This window comes from Rhea americana, unplaced genomic scaffold (genome assembly GCF_003343005.1).
Source record: "Rhea americana isolate MKP2758 unplaced genomic scaffold, rheAme1 scaffold_58, whole genome shotgun sequence".
Lineage (NCBI taxonomy): Eukaryota > Metazoa > Chordata > Aves > Rheiformes > Rheidae > Rhea > Rhea americana.
Window position 1 is genome coordinate 3870979 of NW_028186734.1, and position 20029 is coordinate 3891007.

General features: G+C 41.1%; 1 protein-coding gene across 1 annotated transcript in view; it reads right to left on the minus strand.

Annotated features, from left to right (window-relative positions):
- The window catches only part of ROCK1 (Rho associated coiled-coil containing protein kinase 1), a 91595-nt gene extending 77606 nt beyond the window's left edge, over positions 1-13989 (minus strand). The window contains exon 1 of the mRNA XM_085319337.1: positions 12769-13989. Coding sequence (XP_085175463.1) covers positions 12769-12861 — 93 coding nt within the window. The 5' untranslated portion in view covers positions 12862-13989. The remainder of the gene's footprint in view (positions 1-12768) is intronic.
- Positions 13990-20029: the final 6040 nt, after the last annotated feature.

Consider the following 20029-nt stretch of genomic DNA (forward strand, 5'->3'; position numbering starts at 1 on the left):
TTTGTGTCAGGACTTAATCATGTTTTTCATTCTGTAACTGCCATTAATACAGCAAACAAATCTTTCTCCTGGACAGCTTTAATTTCTTTAATGACGATCTAAAATGATTCATGAAACTTTTCACAGAAAGGCTTTCCTGGAAACTTATGAAGTAGACCTTCAGAAGCCAAGCAAAAGGCAAGCAATGCTGAGACATGAACTAGTTAAGGAAGAAAAACACCACATACTTGAAGCATAAGGCTAACAAGGAGAAGTCTTTCAGAGAATTAATGAACTTTATTTATTACAACCCTCAAAAACTATTTAGGTCAATGGAACATTTAGCGATCCTTCCCCCTTTCCTCCAGCAATTACACTACTAGAAACAATAGCAAACAGGAACAGTATCCCACTATAATATCAAGTATTATCAACTGATAATACAGTTTAACTGTACAGTTTAAAATGCATACATCTTCATTTCAACAACTCCATATACATGTACAACAGAGAGCTTGAGAAATTAGGTAGTACTGAACTTTTGCCATAAAAAACAAATTTCATGAGGCTCTTGATTAATTTGTCTCCAATTTTTCCCCTAGAAAATATAATAAATCCCTACCATGTCGCCTGTGCAAAATTTGAGGCTGATGTCAGCCACAGTCTGAACATTAAAGTTTCCATGTTGCTAAAAGAAAAAAAAATTAAGGCAGCACTAAACTTTACTTTTATTATAGTGAAGGAAGGCAATTTTTAGGCTAACATATGAAGTACTAATACACAAGAAGGCTTTTCTTTATTTAGAAATAGTACCTGGTAGTCATAAGCCTATGTTCAAATTCAATTCCCCTATATCTGTTGGAACATCTGCAACTAGAGGAAATGCAATACTAACTCAAAATACTTATCGCAGGGTAAGAGACATGGAAACAATGGCTTATATTAAGATAGCACCATTTAACATCTCATCTTCACTGATACGTGACAGATTCACACTTTCCCTTTTAACTTAATTAAAAAAAAAAAACAGTGTTCAGTGTGTGTTTGTGTGTGGGGGGAAAATATTTGCTACACAGCTGCTTAGAGCTTGATGCCTATTTTTCAAATAAGCTACCGTACTACTAGTGAGACTTCCCTACCTACTACAAAAGCACAAAAAAAATGTGTCCACACTATCAAACCTACAGACAGCATGAAAAATAGTACTTCCTTATTTTAGAAATAGGAAATAAAAATTAAAGGGTCTTGCAAGAAGCCTGAAGAAATCAAACCCTGTTTTAAGTCACCAGAGGCCAGACAGGCAACTCCAGATAACACATCAGCCTGAATTATAATCTTCATAATTTCTCTGCCTTTGTTTTCCAAATATTTTATTCATATTTTTATCTTACAGACAGACAAGACTTCCTTGTAAACCAAGGGCATCTTTTTCCATACTCATTTCCCCCCAACACCCTTGAAATCTGAATATTCTTAACTGTAGAACACAAAAAGGCTATGTCAGAGTCTGAACACCAATGTTCTCCTCTTTTTTATTACTTCATTTACCAAGAAAAGACTACATAAGAAGGATATGGCACACCAACTTTGATTTCAACTTCTGTGTCTCTTCAGATTCAGGCTTGAGATTTGATTGGGAGTCAAAATTGTTCAAAAGACTGACTTTCCACTATCTCAAAGTCTAATAATAATAATAAGACTGTTTATCCATTTAAGAAGAAAGGTAATTGATGGTAGACAACTGCATCCGTTGAATGTGCTTTCAACAATTACGATTAAGTCTACTGCCCAAGAATAGACAGTGGAAGTTACTGACATAACRATTTATCATCTACCTGGTTATGCCCTCTTCTTCTTCCAATAAGAATTTGATATTTCTTCTCTAGTAGAAGCCAAATAGAAATTATCTGCTGAGATCTCAATAACAGATATCCTCCTTCTGTATTAAAGTCCTGAGATGCTACAAGTTGTGTTTTGAAGGGAATCCCAGAAGACACAGACATTTCTCCAACTTGAACAGAAGTTCTCTCAGTCAACATTTCTTCCAGATGCAGAAATGATGTTTACCTAATAAAACATTTCTCAGGTAGATAAGCCATACTTCTCAGGTCTCAGGTAGATAAGCTATACTTCTTCATACCTGAAAACTGTTCACTATGATGTAATTTCAAGGCACAGAAAATCTACAAAAGATTGAGCTAAAGTTCACACTAAAGGTTAGACAAAGCTGTAAGCTGCTTTTTACTTTAAGAGAAGATGGTGACTTTCTGTGATTAAGGAAAAGCTTATGTTTGATTCTAACTCCAAGAAAAGTTTTATATATATATATATATATATATATATATATATATATATATATATATATAAGGAAAGACAGAAGATAATACTGCTAGACATTCATAGACCTTCACCACACTGCTTTACACCTTTCATGTTTCACTTTTGCTTAAAAAAAATTTTTTTAAAAAAAAACTAAAAACTGATAGCTCCTCTTTGAGAGGAAAGGTTAGTTTTCATTTCATTCGCTCGTTTGGTCAACTTGCTTCTAAAATACACTTTCATTAGATATTATTTTCTCCCAGAAAACACAAATAATGCAACACCACTACCAAGCAAGTTTACTGACCTAATGGCACACAACTAAGGTAAGACAGCTTTCACTCTCTAYTATAAGCGCACTTAAACGACCTCTCTCAAGACAGCCCCATTTGAAAGGGAATCACCAGCTACTTTTTTTGGTCCTATTTAAAATTAAAAAGCTACATTTGGGCTTCCAGAACATCAGATACGGGGGAAGAAACTTCCCAATCTGCAAGTATATATGTTCTTAATGAAACCAAAAAGTTTTAATTAATATTTATATTTACTSTTTAATATTCCTATGTTCATGAGTTTGTAAAAACACATTGAAAAGGGTTTATTAAACAGATCTTTTTTWAAAAAAATGCATCTGTTACAAGTGGTTCTCCAACCTTTGTTTCCCATGAGCATATCAATAACTGTGACAGCAAGTAGTYACATGAACATGAAGTCTGTAGGTCTGAGTACTGTCTCTACCGCAGGCTGAGTTTGTTATGACCAAAAGAAAAGGTAAGGTCAAGAACAATGCAACAATCTAGACTTTCCTCTGACACTAAACAAATCCACCAGCRTTCTATCAGAAGAGTTATGCAGTAGTCATTTATAGATGTAGTCCCAGAACTGAAGCACTAAAGCTTAACACACTCCAGTTTCTTCTTGTGAATGACATCTTTGATTACAGCTCAAGTCCAAACTACTGAGGACAAGAGTGTTATGTGCACATACCATTAAGGATAAAAAGCTTTGTTATGAGAGCCTAGAGGCATTTTAGGACAGAAGAAAAATAATAGGGAATAACTGCAAAGATTTCTCTGATATTACACTCAAAAGCAAAAGAGTCTTTTAGTATTTTTCTTCCTTTTTATTCCAAGTCTCCTTCCATTTTATTTCAATTTCTAATTCCATTAACTGCAACCAACGCACAGCTCTAAAGATGCAAGTTACTTGGTACAAGATTGAATTAGAACTCTATTCTTTACATAAATACTCCCAGAATCTCCTGAATACAGTCTTCCTTAGAGGAGTCTTCACAGCTTGTCCCAGAAGCATAAACTGACCAGATCTGAAGAYTCCTCCAGCAACTGGTTTTGATTTCAACACGCAAAAACATCTCGAAATATTTCTCTGGCATATGCTATGTCCAGAAACTATAAGCGCAACAGTTTGTGGGGTATGAGAAAGGTTGAAAATAGCCAGGGGCACTTCTGTCAAAGACAGAAGACAAAAGCTCTTCCAGGAAATATGTTAATCCATTCACTACAAGGAGTGTAACTTTTTAATAACATTTCTAACTCCAAATCCAATGTTCAGTTTGGGTTTTTTCTTTTTTTAAATCTCAATAATTCATTTTTTAATAGACATTTTGTCACTTCTGCTGCTGCTTTTCTCTACTAACATTAGGAACAGTAGTGCTCATTTTAAAAGTAGTGACAACTTGCTAACACTAGCAGAGCTAGCTAGAGTGTAAGCATTTAACTGGTACCATTTTCAGCCTTTTATACCTATGCAAGTGGATGTATAACATGTAACAACAAAAATCATACCATTTATACTAGTACTCCAGGTTTTCAGAACCATTTAATTGGCCTCAAGACCACTGCAAACCATACCAGTACGTTCAGCTGCCAACTGAACTTAATTAGTACTAATTAGAGCTGAAGGAGAAGGACAACCACTCACAAAAGATCCATYACAAAGCAATAAATTAACTACCAGGTAGGTTGATGAGGCAGGACAAACCTTTCTTTTTGTAAGGGTAGAGCAASTTCCATGAGCTTAACATTGACATAATAATCCTTTCTGTATCTAAATTCAAAGTACTTTCTAAGAGGTTAATAAGATTTCATAACCAAAAAGGGCTCCTGATGAAATTTCATATGCTTCCTCCTCTCACATCTACAGTGCGTACACAGCATCAAGAAGATAAACTCGTGAGGCACCAGTATTACTTTCATCTTCATCAGCTTTATGCCCTGCTCTGCACTGTTTCTGCACAACTTCTCTTGTATGAAGAAAGGCATGGAGCAAGAACAACCAGCATAAACTTTGTCCTATCTTCAGGCTCTCCTCCCTGGAACATATTCCCCATCCATTCCTATCCAAYCATCTCCTAGCTGGAAGTGCTTCTTCTCCTCAGAAGTATATTAACATATTAACATTGAGTAACTCCACACGCGGAGTCAAAGCTACTCTAAATCTCAGGACTGGAGCAACTGTGCCAGACTCTGGCTGGCATCCATAGTTAAGATCATGGTGGTTGTTGCACTAATACCTTGCACTTCAACTTCTACTATGGGCAGCCTCTCCCACCTCTTTGTCCATTCCCAAGGGACAGGATACTGCCCCACTGATACCAGATTAAGTCTTCCCCATTCCCATGCCAACAAAACAAAGCACTAACTAGCTGCCCTTACTGCTTCGCTAAAGGAGAGTGATAATATCAGGATATACAAAGCACAACACTAAGCATCAGAATCATGAAAGACTGAAGTATCACGATGGGTGTGTACACTACACATCAGAACAAGGCATTAACTTTTTCTTTTTTTAAGCAACAGAAGAATTCTACATCTCATTAGCTGCAGCCCCRAATTAAATTCCATACAAACTTCTCAACTCATGGCAACTTTCACTTCAGATGTTTTTACACTTATGTGCAACATCTACAGGTCTACAATTGTCTCTACATAGAAAGTTCCTTCTAGTTTTCAGTAGCAGATCACTTCCAGAAAAAGTGTGATTCAGGGTACAAACAGAGGTTACTGAAGAGAGTAAAAAGTGGCAACCGGCTACCGCATGTTTTGCCAGGTACAGAAAATATGTTAAGAGTTATGCATTACAATTCCAATAAAAAGCAAAATGGGTAGTGATGAATTTTCTGTCTGGTTTTGGCAAATTTAATTCTCTRTGATGGAATGTGAACCAACTAAATATACTACTGAGAAATACGAAATTATGATCATTTGTACTCAATACTGTGTATAGTGTTAAACACTGAAAAGGCCAACTTTCAAATCATCTTCCAACATAACTGGTTTTGAAAGAAAAACAGTCAATTACAAATTTCTAAAGAATSTGAAAAAGGTTAAGTAAAACATACAAACATCAAATAAGCAACCTCTCTTTACCTGAAGACTTTGTTTTCCTGAAGAGTGTACCTAAACAGAGGCCTATCAGTAAGAATGAATGGCCATTCATCAAGTTCTTTCCTCCCTGAAATTTTCCAGTTCAAAATAACCATTACACTTGTAATAAAATCCTACTAACCATCTTTTGAAAAATGCCATTTCCCCTACCATAAAGAAGGGGAAAAAAAAATTCTAGTTGAAGTCTCTAGATGTCAAGAGACACTTCTGTTCTTTCCTTCTTTGGAAAGTGTAATTCAGATGCAACAGATTTGTTGTTAAAGCTTTTCTTCCCACTATTTACTTAATAAATAAGAGTGAGAAAGAGCAAATGAGAGAGAGAACATTACAATAGTATTTTCATAGGAGTCAGACCACAGGAGGAAAACAGCCATCTTTACTAATAAATTTTAAATATGAACATCCAGACTTTATTACAAAGTATGCTTTCCACTGAACTTTGAATTTGACCAATCTGAATAGTGACAGCAATGCAGCTTTTAAAAGACCAAGAGCAGACATAATTACTCATCAGTACTTGCCTAATTATTACAATTTAAGGATTTCTTAATTTTATTTTTAAAAATGAATGCTGAGTTAGAGATCTGTAGAAAAAACAAACACCTATTCCACTTGTGTTCTCAGATAAAGTGTTCTTTACTCCAGACCCACAKAAACTAGATATACATTCAGGTAGTTCCAACCTACAGTCCAAAATAAAGCCTTAATCAGCACAGTGTTTTCTACAAAGGCTTCCAAGCGTAAYGTTTGCATCATCATAAGATCACACTAAGACAAGTATAATTCACATATTTTTCCAGCCTATAAAAGAAAAAAAATGTACRAAATTTCAGAGAAAGCTGAACCGAAGAAACCAGCAGGTGGATTTAAACTAGGTTCTACAAYAAAGAGATCTTAAATACTGTCCTCATGACAGTTTGCATTGTATAAATATTGACAATTTCCACATTTCTGTAGAACAGGAGGCCACAGTCCTGCAGGGAGTGGCAATCTTTTAGTTAGTTAAAGCCAATCCTTTACAAGACTTTGAGTATCAGAACAGACTTTGACCTGTACTCTAATTAGAAGCTGGTACTGATCCTGTGGCTGTTGTCACTTAGTAACATGAGTAGCTAAGCAGACTAAGCAACTGCTGGTTGTCTAAATAGTCTCTAGGCTTTGCACAACTGAAGATGCACCTCAACATGTTACATTTTGCTGATATTCTTTGCACGCTTAGTCCATTAGTACTGAAAACCTCCAAGAAGGTACCTAACTAGAGACTACATTACAGGAAAGCAAGTTGTCTCAGTAGTGCAAAAAACAGCAGAAAACACTCTCCAAACCACTTCTCTCCTTCAAAAAGGTCAAGTTTCAGCTCTTCTCATCAGCTCTTTAGGAGGGAGTTTATTTCAGTGAAATATTTAGTAAGCTAGATGAAGGTACTATTCACATTTGTTTAAATGAGCTATAACTGAGTGTGTTCATCGTGCTTACAGTTTTACCCATACTGTCCAATTACCCTTCTGCCTTTTTTACATCTTGAGCAATTGGACAATTTAAGCCAAATGCAGAATAGTTTTCCAGCATTCTCCAATTTTGTTCTCAAAGAGGGAAGCCCAACTTTTCAATATATTTCAATTTATAACTGCAATTTCTGGATGAAAGGAGTTTTGATAAATAGCATCAAGTCAACAAAAAAAAATAGGAGTTCTTAATTACRTATTTTGGAATTTCTCAAATTCAAGATAAACATCCTGTGTTGAGATAAACATCTCAATATTACATYGTAAAAGACCTAGAAAAACTTTTTATTTAGAACTAAATTACATTATTGGTAATTCTGTTAAAAACTACCCATATCATCCAGTCCCAGCACTTCTAAATATTTATTAAATTTTCAGTGAGTGCCTCCTGGAGCTGTCATCTTCTACAAGTCAAAGATTTCCAGACCAGTGGGTTAATTTTCAATTTGTCCAATGAACAGATTCCAGGTGTTTCCCTCTTCCTTCCACCACCTCCAAAAACTCTAAAACACACTGTTGTTGCCAAAGAAATTGTTTACAAATATTTTTGCTTGATATGAGTATTTATAGTCTACTTCATTTTTCAATTCTTCTCATTGAAGCACATCTTAACTTACCAATATCAACCTTCTCTATCATTCTTAAGACTTACTTATTTTGTTTCCCTATAAAAAAACTAAGCACCTACAGCCTTGTTTTATGAGCAAAGCATTGTTCAAGCTAATTATTCCTGCGCAAAGAAAAGATGCACTGTGAATCCAAAGCTACCATTTTGACAGTCCCCTCATCTACTGTTACTCTCTAGAGGCTCACATAATATTACAGGACTCCTAAGACAGCTAATCTAAAACAAGAATCCACGAAGTTACTGTATTTGCAAAGCCAAGGTACAGTTACATTTTTCCTTTATTTAACATATTCAAGTTACATATTTCATCCTTAATTTCACATCAGTCTACATATTTTATAATCCTGAGTGACAAATAGGCAATATCAGCCTACAATTATAGTTAGTTTTATACATAAAACTTGTATATGGTAACTTGAAGATCCAGAATTACATTTTCAGGTCAGCCAGAAGTCTCCTTTCAGATTCACCTGAAGAATACATTTGCCAAATCTAGAAAGTGGTGGATATATGTTTAGAGAAGCTTTTTTTCAAACCTGACATTTCACCTTACCTTTAACTGATGTCAGACAACTTCTGGAGTTGCAATCTGAAGCTGACAGTCTACRTTCAATCTGCGTGCAAGTGTTCAAATTCTGCCTTCTCTATGCATAAACTTCATTAACAAAGGAGTAAACTTCTGAGATAGCAAACCTCTCATCAAACGGATTCTAAAAGCACCATTCACATGGTTTCAGAGAAGGCAGTTTTTAAACAATYACGTTGTCACATAACTTCTTAAGTGAAGGTATTATGACTCACATTCTTTACTACTTCTTAAATTCATCTGCCAAATCCCTAACCACTAAGTCTTCAAAAGTGCTTTTCTACACATTTGAATGAGAGGTTTAAAAAATAAAAATAAATAAATAAATCTAGAAACAGATTTTAAACTCCAAATCCTAGAGAAGACGAGATCTTTCCACCTGTTCATATGCARGATGTTCAGATTCATATTCAGACCTAGAAGAACCAGGAAAAGCATAAAAAAAAAAAACCCCAACCTTWGCACTAGCATATTTTTGGTATAACAGGAATGGATACCTCTTGAAACTAAGATAAAACAAGTCTGCCACATGCAGTGATCACTGTTGTCAGTTATTTTGAAGATGAACAAGCTTCAAACTGCTTGGACATCTTTGATCAAGCCAAAGATTGACATCTTTGAAGATTAAGACTATTACACATTTGACATTTGGGGAAAAAAATATCAAGCCTCGAGTTACTCAAGTGTCTAGATAATATTAAACTCACAAAGAAGTCTTTTTCTCATTTTGTCAGTCAAGAGAGTACTAAAAATGTATTTTCACGAAAACTTACTTACTAGTTACTTTTGAAACAATCACAAACACAGGCAACTTCAGCCAAGATGTACCCCCAACCAGTCAACTAATCACACTCCTCCCTCCTCATTCTCCAAAAATAAGTTCATAAACCAAGGATTTCTGAAAGGAACTCGGGGTGGGGGGGGGTAAAGCAATTTTTAAAAAGTATATTCACCAAAAACTGCTTTCTACTGCTTAGTATTGTTCATGAAACACTAAGCTTAAGCTAATAGCTACTTACTTACATTGCCTTTGGCTCTGTCTAGCACACCTAAGATGTTCACCAACATCTGATTAGTGCACACCCTAGAGTGTGACCACACATCTAACATACCCTTCACAGTTTTATTAGATCTTTTCAAGATTACAAGATTCCTAGGGCCTGGTATTTTGACAAACTCCAGCACAGAGCATAAGTGGAGTATAAGCTCTGGCCCACTTGTGGTTTATCAGAAAAGACAGCCTATCAYTTCCCAGCCTAGGACAAGTAAAGTGCATGAAGTTCCAAACAGACAAACAAGTTTAGTTACCGTTGTAATTTAGAATTAGTTTTCTTACTCTACTTCTATTACAGTTCTGTTTATTTTCCTGTTTTCTGTTATGTATCTCTCTCTCTCCTGTGACTCTACCTTAYGAATTTCAACTTACATTCTGCAGGAAGGAAGTTATATAGTTCTCAGTATGTCTTTTCCTCCTGTTTTGTTGTCACAACTCTCTTCTCCCACACCTTCCTGAATCCATAACACTCCTTCCTTTGTATTAAACCTTCCCACTCCTTCATCTTTTCTTAATATTCTCATACTACTTCAAACATAAAAACTTAGAATATTTCTAGCACAAAGAACCTAGTTCATTTCATCCACAAAACCAAAACAGTTACTGCTTTAAAGGTTATTTCACATCTGCCTGTTAGTCTGCAGAGGTTACAAACTGATGGGGATGGAGGTGATGGTGGGTGGCAAGAGTAAGAAAGGAAGCAAATCAAAGTAAAGCTAAAGAGGATAAAAATTATCTAAAGATCAGCCAACGGCATTGCTGAAAGTGTTCTTCACACAGTCAAGAGGTTTTTTTGAACCTAAAAAAGTTCCAGCATTTTTAAGGCTACATATAAAGAATAATAGTTGAATTTAAAGTACCTTAGCAATGATATTTATATATTACAGCTTAGATACACAGTTAKCTGACACTTGTGCTGAGGAACAGTGAAAACAACTATAAATAACATCCATTCATGCTTTTATTCAAAGTTTTTTAGAGTGCTGTAATAAATAAGGATAAGTTTATTTCGTATCAAATCTGATCATCAAAATATGGGTTTTTCTAATGCATCAAGACTGAAGATTGATTTTTTTTTTTTTTTGCTAGCAGGAGAGGAGGGGTAAAGGGATGGCACGGAGACAGTTCTTGAACAGTGTTTTAAGCGGAGATCAGTTTTACCTACGCATTTCTTTCTCTTAAAAGCACATTCATATAGATTGTTATGATAGATTTAATATGCAATTAGAACTTTATGCCAAAAATTATGCTGGTCTTGCAAATCATCATACTAAGACCTGGTGTAAAACATTTAAGCCCTTTAGAAAGGGGTAAAATAGATACTTAAACTCTATAGAAAAGAACTATAAAACCAACCAACTAGGATGCTGAGTCCAGCCGGAGAGACTGATACAGCGACTAAACACATACAAAGTTAGCCTTTCAGCTGATGTCTTTAGGAGAAGCACTTYGTTTGAACTGATACCTATAACAAAGTATCATAACTGGGCTAGTTTAAAAGAAGGCAATTCTATTGGCTACAGAGAAAGAAGTTACCTCTAAAGTAATACTCAAAAGGTATGCCAAAGTCTCAGAAGTCATTAAAAAAAACCCTCTCAATTTAAGAGACATTCTTAAAACCTGAGGTGCAAGCATTCTAAACCTTGACACAAGCATGACTGGAAGCATCTCAACAAGACCAGTTCCAAAACTGACTACAGCCTAGCTACAAGCTGTAATATGCATTAACTGGAAAAGGGCAAATGCTTAAACTGATTAACAGATCAAGGAATACAGTTAGAAATACTATCAATCATGTTTGATTATCTGCAGTTTCCTATTGCTGCAGAAAGTCCCATCAGTATGGCCACCATCAAAGCACATACTAGAAAACTAAGACAAAGTTAACACAGAACTCTGACACTTTATTGATTCTATATTATTGACTTCTACTAACAGAAGATAGGTCTGAATTGCAGAATTTTGAAATACTGTCTCATATCATCAAAACTGACAAAGTTCATTCAAATCATCAGACCAGTTCTCATAAGCAGCAGCTCTCAGAGGCCATAAATCCAGATCACAAGATGAGTAAACTAGATCAAAAGAAACAAGTTCTCTGCAAGATGTGATGCTACTTTCCTTAGTGTCAACAGCATCCACACCAGGTTCTGCTTTTATCCAAGGTGGCATGTTTGACCTGTCAACACTTAGAACCTCACAATTCAGTAATAAGAAGCTAAACCAAGCACAAGATATCATGGACCCACACCCATTCTTTCATTCGGGTCTTCTCACCTCTTTCTTCYGCATCTTTTATGCTTAAGCGAGCTTTCTGGTAAAAGCCAGAAAGTAGATGAAGAACAATTATTAACAGCTATTTCCATCCCCACACCTTCTCCCTACTCCTCTAAAAATATCAGAATTCACACCAGGAACAAATTAAATTAAAATTTTCTTTTTTGCAACAGCAGTAAACCAAAACAAAAATTAAATGTTTTATCACTTGCTCCAAAGAAAAGAGATTAGCTAGATCAGCATAAAAGCCTACATTACATTTCACTACTATTTAAGGACATCTCTAAGAGTACYAAGTACCAAGCTACATCACAAAAGTATTCAGCTGGATTCGGCATACACTTTGTTGAGGTACTTCAGAATTGAAACACTACTCACTTTTGGGCAAGTAACTATTAAATGATGTTAGTTTATGCCAGGAATGAAGTATTATCTTTTGTTTTCTTACGATGTAATTATATGACTGACAACACTGGGGAGAACCAAGGAACCATCAGGTATGATCAAGAAACTTGGCTCCTACCCTGGTCCAGCACACCAACTAGTTCAGTATGCATTTAAACCCATGCCATTGGTTTACATCTCCACTTGTAAGGGCACTGTAACTTTAGGACTGTATTTTACAAGTCATATAATTAATATATGAGTCAATGCTGCAGCACTTAATCACAACGTAAGATCACCTCACTCAAAAAAAATAGTGAAGAGAGAATTAGTGCATCAAAGCTATTTACAGCCTTTTGCTTAAATACAAGATTGGCAGAGGTAAGTAAAGAAAGGTGCATGAAATGAGTGAGATGGCAAGTCTGAAGCAGGTGACTGGGAAGGCATCTCCCCGGTAAGAAAGCTACTCGCCCAGCAGAAAGATTCACGCACTCTTAGTTCAATAGTGGGTAAACAAAACGCTACTGCGGAGCTGAGCGGGTTGACTCAGCCACAAGTGAGATTCACTCCCACAGGGTAAGAAATTCGGGGACACGGGACGGAGGGTCCCATCGACGCTCGCTACTTACCAGCAAACAGTCCACGTTCACTTCGGATTTGGGGTCCTTTAAAGTCACATCGATTTTTTCAAACCGAGACTCAAAACTTTCTCCCGTCGACATGTTTCCGAAGATAAAAAGTTTCCCTTATTCCAGAGCAAAGTATGAGTAAAATTAACGAAAAAGGAAAACAGGAACAAACAAGCACAAAAGAGAAACCACACAGCCTATACCAGGCTGAGGGGCGCTTCCTGCAAAATCCCTTCAATCACAGAAGTCGCTAGGGCAAGTCCCCCACGCTGTCCCACGAAGGAAAGAGAAAACCAAAGGGGAGTTCGCAATTCGGGCTGTAGCAGGGGAAGGGGGGGGGGGAAACAAGGCTGCTTCTCCCCTCTCCTGCACGCAGGCACTTTCCTGGGCTGCTCACAACTCTGCAGCAGGTTTCCTCTCCCTCCCTCCTCTACTCGGGCCCCAGTGTCTCTGCAGCCTCATTTTCCCAGCCGGGGAAGCCGCCCTGGGAGCCAGCGTAGCGGTTCCTCCTCCTCGCCCTGCAGGATCCGCGGCGGGTTGGTGCCAGTTTCCGAAGCGCAGCTTTCTTCGCGGAAAACCAGAAAAAGAGTAGCAGCAACAGGGAAAAAAAAAAAAAAAAAAAAAAGGCAAAAAAAAAAAAAGCCCCGAGTCTGCACGCACACCACCACAGGGGAAAAAAAAAGAAGTGGAAGAAAAAAGAGCCAGGAAACTCCTCTCGGCGGCGTGTCTCAGCCCCTGGGGGTTGCTCCCTCCGTGGAGCGAGGGGCGAGGGAGCCCTGGGCGGGCCGGGGGCCGCGGCTGCCCCTCTCCTCGGCTGTGCCCTGCCCGATCCCGGCACGGCTGCCAGCTGCGCGCCCAGGCCGCCCTGGCCCCCGCCGCGAGTGCCCCTCGCGGGCAGGGGACGAGCCGCTTCAACGGCGCAGCGACGGCAGCAGCAGCAGCATCTTCTTCCCCCCTCCTCTTCCTCGCTGCGCGGCCGCCGCCGGCTCTTCGCTGCCTCCCGCCGCTGCCAACGCCGGTTCCGCTCCCGCTCAGCTCCTTCGCCTCACGTACAGGACGACCGGCCGGGCCACTTCAGGACAGACTCGAGGCTGCAGCGTGAGGAGGAGGAGGGAAGGAGGCGGCCGGAGGGGAGGGGAGGGGAGAGCGCAAGGTCCGGCGGCAGCGGCGGCTGAGGGAACCTGCGAAAGCTACAAACATGTCCGCCTTCCTGTTTGAACACTTGGGGGGGGGGGGGGGGGCCGGGCCCGGGGCGCCCCGCGCATGCGCGGGGGGCCCGGCCCCCGGGGGGGGGGGGGGGCGGAGGGTAGGCGCGGGGGGGGGGGGCGCGCGGCCCGCGCTCCCGCCCCGCCCCGCCCCGCCCGCCGTCGGCTAACGGTCGAAAGGGGCGTACGCGCGCCGAGCCCGCGAGACCCGCGAGGAAAAGGGCGGGGGCGCGAGGGACTGTGAGCGCGGGTGGGCGGCGCGCGCGCGCCAATCAGCGGCGGCGGCGCGCGGGGCGGTGGGGGGAGGGGGGAAGGCGCGCTGGAAACGGCCGCGGCTGAGGCGCGGGAGGCCGTTTGACAGCCGGGCGGCCGCGGAGGCGAGCTCGCTCGTTTGGCTTTGACGTCTGGCGGCTGCCGGAAACAGCGCCTGCAGGGTTTCACCGCCGCTGGGTCCCGCTCCGGCTTTCGCGGGGAGCGAGCGGGCCAGAAGGCAGCGGTGTGGTGGCTGCCGGTACGCGGCGAGGAAGGGGCAGGGGGCTCCTCGCCTGGGGAAGCGGCGTCTGCTCTTCTGAACGCCGCCCAGAGTATGCCGGCCTGTGTTCTGCCAAGAGCCCATGTGCTAGAGATGCGCGTAACTTGTCGAGAGTAAAGAAGGGATAGATGCAGCRTTCAGCGTTTCACCGGTGTGGTGTGTCGCGGTGTTCACAGCTTAAACGTTAATCTGAGACTCCAGCGAGGCCTGTACCTTCAAAAAAGAAACTCAAGCAGCGCTTTTAAATAATTTAAGACAGAGGCCACAGTGCTGGTCCAGTGCTTTGACTTCCATTGCAATTCCAGAAATGGCAATGGCATTTTTACCAAAAATCATTACAAATTAGAGAATACTAAGTCATTAATCACTGCTCACTGAACAATTGCCAGTAACAAACCTGAGTCACTAGCACTGTGGGTTATTTTCAAGGTCATGATTATGAAACAATTACATCAAGTGCTAGGGCGTTCGAGCTATTCAGTCTGGAATATTCACTATATGCTATCTTTATTCAGAGAAAAAAAGAAACAGTATTCCTCATTTTGATTTTCCATGTTCACAGCTGCTTGGATTTTTGGTTTTGAATGAGAAGTATGTACAGTTACAGCAAAAATACAAGGTACAACAACATTATGCTCATGCTTACTGTCACTCATTTTGTGATGGCTATTTCTGGCTATTGTGATGGCCCTTTGATTCAGAGGGTTTGGTTGTTCTTGGAAATGCAGATGTTCCATTTCAACAACAACAGTGCAAAGAGAACGTATCATGTACCCTGCAAACTACTGTGTGTAGGCCTGTGATCATTTCATACGAGATGCAGCAAATACAATCCAAATACAATGCTTCTTGCAATTCTCATATTAAACAGAATAAGAACAGTCATTAGAGATACAGAGCCTAATTTGCACTGCTTTTAGGCATCCAGTTTGGATATTAAAAGATATATAGGAAAGATGCCAGGCCTCCACAGGGTGATTTAAAGCACCTATCTGAAAAGAAGGCAAAATTCTTGATGCCTGTAATAGAGTACGTAAGAGGAAGCCTGATTCTGTAGCTCAGTGGGAAGGATCACACCAGGAGCGACAAGTTCAGAGCCRTGCTCCAGATGGTATTTAGATGGTTTATCCAATGACTATGGGAAAATGGACAGGTAATATTTGAAACAAGATTTTTTTCATCATTTCCCGCTCTCCTTCACAAAGTTACGTGTCTTGCTCTCACTTGCCCTGTGAATCTTGCATTACTTTTTTACAGCAGCCCAGCTTCAGCGCAACAGGTGGAGAGAAGCCCTCATCCCGTTCATGCAGCAATTCAGAGTATTCACAGAATGTGAGAGCTGGGGATTGAAAAGGGCCAAGAACACATACATTTCTTCGCTAGAAAATATTCCTGCCACTAGAACAATACACCTTAGCACCTCTTCCAGTGTTTCTGGTGAGAGAAGCGGCTGTGTTTTGTGATCAGCTGTATGTAAACTGAGTGCATGTCAAATACTTCTGTCAGATTGGGCTTTTCTAGCAACTACGGTCAAGTAAAAGCGCTCGTCTGTCTGTATGAAACTTAAAGTAGAAGTTGTGTCAGAGATGCTTCACCCAGCTGCCTAGGAGACTCTCAGGTGGAAAATAAGGCATCAATTGCTTTTAGCTTCCTACAGATTTAGGYAGTGCTGGAGATAAGTTTTGAATCCCTTTCTGAGACTTAGAAGCATAAAATCTGCCACATCTCCCACAGAGGTAGCAACTGGACAGTCTGAATGTCATTCCTAATGAGCACTGCCTTGAAAATGTAAAAGGGAGACTTTGTCTACAAAGACCAAAAGGAAAATAAATTCTAACTGTAAAAGCAGGTATGAGTTAGAAGTAACTGGTGTAATACCCAGGATGCTCACTTTGTTACTTAAGATGTGATGAAAGCATGTAATGAAATAGTTTCTAATCCAGCAAACACTCATTCACATGTTTTGATCTTGAAGCACAATTTTTTATGAACTTCAGTCAGATTATTTGTAGCTATAAGATTAAGAATTTGTGTATTTCTAGAATTGGCCACTTAGAAATTATATTAAGTTCCATAATACTTAGCCAATCATAATGCCTTGAACACAGTGCTTTAAGATTTTTTTTCTCTGATAACATATAAACTAAAAATGGGTAGTTTCTTCTTCCTGCATCTGTTGCTTCACTTACTTTGGAATTTAGCTAACTTTTGTTGAAGGAAATGAAAATTACTCAACCTGTGTATGACCTGGTAACACATGCTGATTAAGCATGTAAGCCTGAAWTTTTTTTTCTTTCTGTCCAACAGCATGTAGTTTCTAACACTAGGAAGTGTCTCTTTATGTAACTTCAAGTCCATGCTCAGTAAAAAAGCATATTAATATCCTCAACAAAGCAGGAATCATGATCTTTATATTCATGTTGTCTTGCCGCCTTGCCTATTTTTTAAGATATTTAGTGGTCCTGATTTTAGTGTGATTCAGATATGACAAACTGATGCTGACTCAAGAGCTGTATGTTAACAAAGACTGCCATTTCCTATTAAATGCAGAAGAAAATCAGTAGAGAATTACTACATTGACTTCCTCTAAAACATTAAACCATACATATAAAAAGTATATTTAGTAGTGTTTATCATAAAAATAGTCTTTTAATATATTACAGTAATCAGTACTGTATTAGAGTAATTAGACTTACCAGAAATCATCAGAATTTAAATAGTAAATTTACACAGCATTGTCGAAGAAGGCTGGAAGCTAGTTGGTTCTCGAACAAAAAGAAGAAAGGCCCCTAATCCTCCTGTAGACCTGGAGTTACATTTGAAGAACAGGTTTMGTGCACTCCAGGATGAAGAGAACCCAGACCTGGCCTCAAGGGAAGCAACTGGGCTGTCTGACCCTGTGCCTTGCATGACCACTCGGAAGAGGTGACTAGTGATTGTAGTGGGTGATTCCATGCTGAGGGGGACAGAGGTGCCTATCTGCTGACCTGACCCCTCATCTAGAGGGGTTTGCTGCCTCCTGAGGGCAAGGATACGAGATGTCTCTGAAAGGCTACCAAGGCTTGCCTGCTCATCAGACTACTACCCTCTGCTGCTCTTTCACGTGGGTGCTTACGATACAGAGAACAAACTAGAGACAAAGAAGACTTCAAGGCCTTGGGCATGGTGGTCAAGGGTCTGGGAGCCCAGGTGGTCTTCTCATCGGTCCTGCCTATTAGGGGGAGGCATGGGAGGAGGAGTAGGAAAATTTGCCAAATCAACAACTGGCTATGCTGCTGGTGTTGGCAACAGGGTTTTGGATTCTATGACCATGGAACATTGTTCGAAGATCAGCAACTGGTGGGGAGAGATGGGATTCACCTCACCAAGCAGGGCACATTTGCCTTTGCAAACAGGTTGGCCAGCCTAGTAAAGAGGGCTTTAAACTAAGTAGGAGGAGGGAGAGGGGGTGTCATAYAGACAGGGTAGACAACAAAACACAAGTTGGGTTGGGGGACCTCCAACGGGTGCGTGCAGCTGGGGATGTATGTTTGGGACATGGCTATGGGGACCCCCACACACCCTTCCTGGGAAACCTGCAGGCATGACCACCTCTTTGAAATGCTGGTACACCAATGCACGCAGCGTGGGGAACAAACAGGAGGAGCTGGAGATCTGTGTGCGATCGCAGGGCCATGATCTCATTGCAATCCCAGAGACATGGTGGGACAGCTCAYATGACTGGAATGCTGCCATGGATGGCTATGTGCTTTYTAGGAGAGACAGGCCAGGAAGGCGAGRTGGTGGAGTTGCTCTTTRTGTGAGAGAGCAACTGGAATGCATCGAGCTCTGCCTAGGGGTAGAGGAGGAGGAGGCAGTTGAGAGCTTATGGGTAAAGGTCAAAGGGCAGGCYARCATGSSGGACACTGTTGTGGGTGTCTACCACAGGCCACCTGACCAGGAGGAGAAAGTTGATGAGGCCTTCTATAGACAGCTGGAGGTAGCCTCATGATCACAGGCCCTAGTTCTCACGGGGGACTTCAACCACCCTGACATCTGCTGGAGGGACWACACAGCAAGGCACAARCAGTCCAGGAGGCTCCTGCAATGCAGTGATGATAACTTCTTGTCACAAATGGTGCAGGAGCCTACAAGAAAGGGTGTCCTGCTGGACCTTGTCCTTACCAACAGAGATGGACTGGTTAGAGATGTGAAGGCTTGGCTGCAGTGACCACGAGATGGTGGAGTTCAGGATCCTGCAGGAAAGAAATAAGGCAACAAGCAGGATTGCAACCCTGGACTTCAGGAGAGCRGACTTTGGGCTCTTCAGARATCTAAGTGGTGGARTCTCMTGMGTTAAGGYCCTAGAAGGAAGGGGGGTCCAGGAGAGCTGGCTAGTATTCAAACATCACTTCCTCCAAGCTCAAGAGTAGTGCATCCCATCTCAGGTGAGACCTGCATGGGTGAGCAAGGAGCTCTTGGCCAGATTCAGACAGAAGAAGAAAATACACAGAMTRTGGAAGAGGGGACAGGCTACTTGGGAGAATTATAGGAATGCAGGCAGAGTATGTAGCGATGCGGCGAGGAAGGCTAAGGCCCTGTTGGAATTGAGTCTGGCAAGGGATGTCAAGGACAACAGGAAGGGCTTCTTCAAATACATCAGCAGCAAGAGGAGGACTAGGGAAAATGTGGGTCAGCTACTGAATGGGGCAGGGGCCCTGGTGACAAGGGATRCAGAGAAGGCAGAATCACTGAATGCCTTCTTTGCTTCAGTCTTCACTGCTAAGGGCAGCCCTCAGGAATCCTGCAGCCTRGATGTGAGGGAGAAAGTCTGGAGAAGGGAAGACTTTCCTTTCGTTGAGAAGGATAGGATTAGAAACCTTCTGGGCAGGCTAGACATCCACAAATCCATGGGCCCTGATGGGATGCACCAACGGGTACTGAGGGAGCCAGGCTGCTCTTCATCATCTTTGAAAAGTCCTGGAGAACTGGAGAGGTGCCTGAGCACTGGAAGAAAGCCAATGTCACTCCAGTCTTCAGAAAGGGCAAGAAGGAAGACCCAGGCAACTATAGGCCAGTCAGCCTCACCTCCATCCCTGGAAAGGTGATGGAACAGCTCATTCTGGATGTCATTTCCAGACATATGGAGGAAAAGAAGGTGATCAGGAGTAGCCAGCCTGGATTCACCAAGGAGAAATCCTGCTTAACCAACCTGATAGCCTTCTGTGATACAATGACTGGCTGGCAGATGAGGGAAGAGCAGTGGATGTTGTGTATCTTGACTTCAGCAAGGCTTTTGACACTGTCTCCCATAGCATCCTCCCAGATAAGCTCAGGAAGTGTGGGTTAGATGAGYGGACAGGGAGGTGGATTGAGAACTGGCTGAAAGGCAGAGCTCAGAGGGTTGTCAGGCATGGAATCTAGTTGAAGGCATGTGGCTAGTGTCATCTCCCAGGGCTCAGTACTGGGTCCCATCCTGTTCAACTTCTTCATCAACGACCTGGATGAGGGGACAGAGTGCCTCCTCAGCAAGTTTGCTGATGAT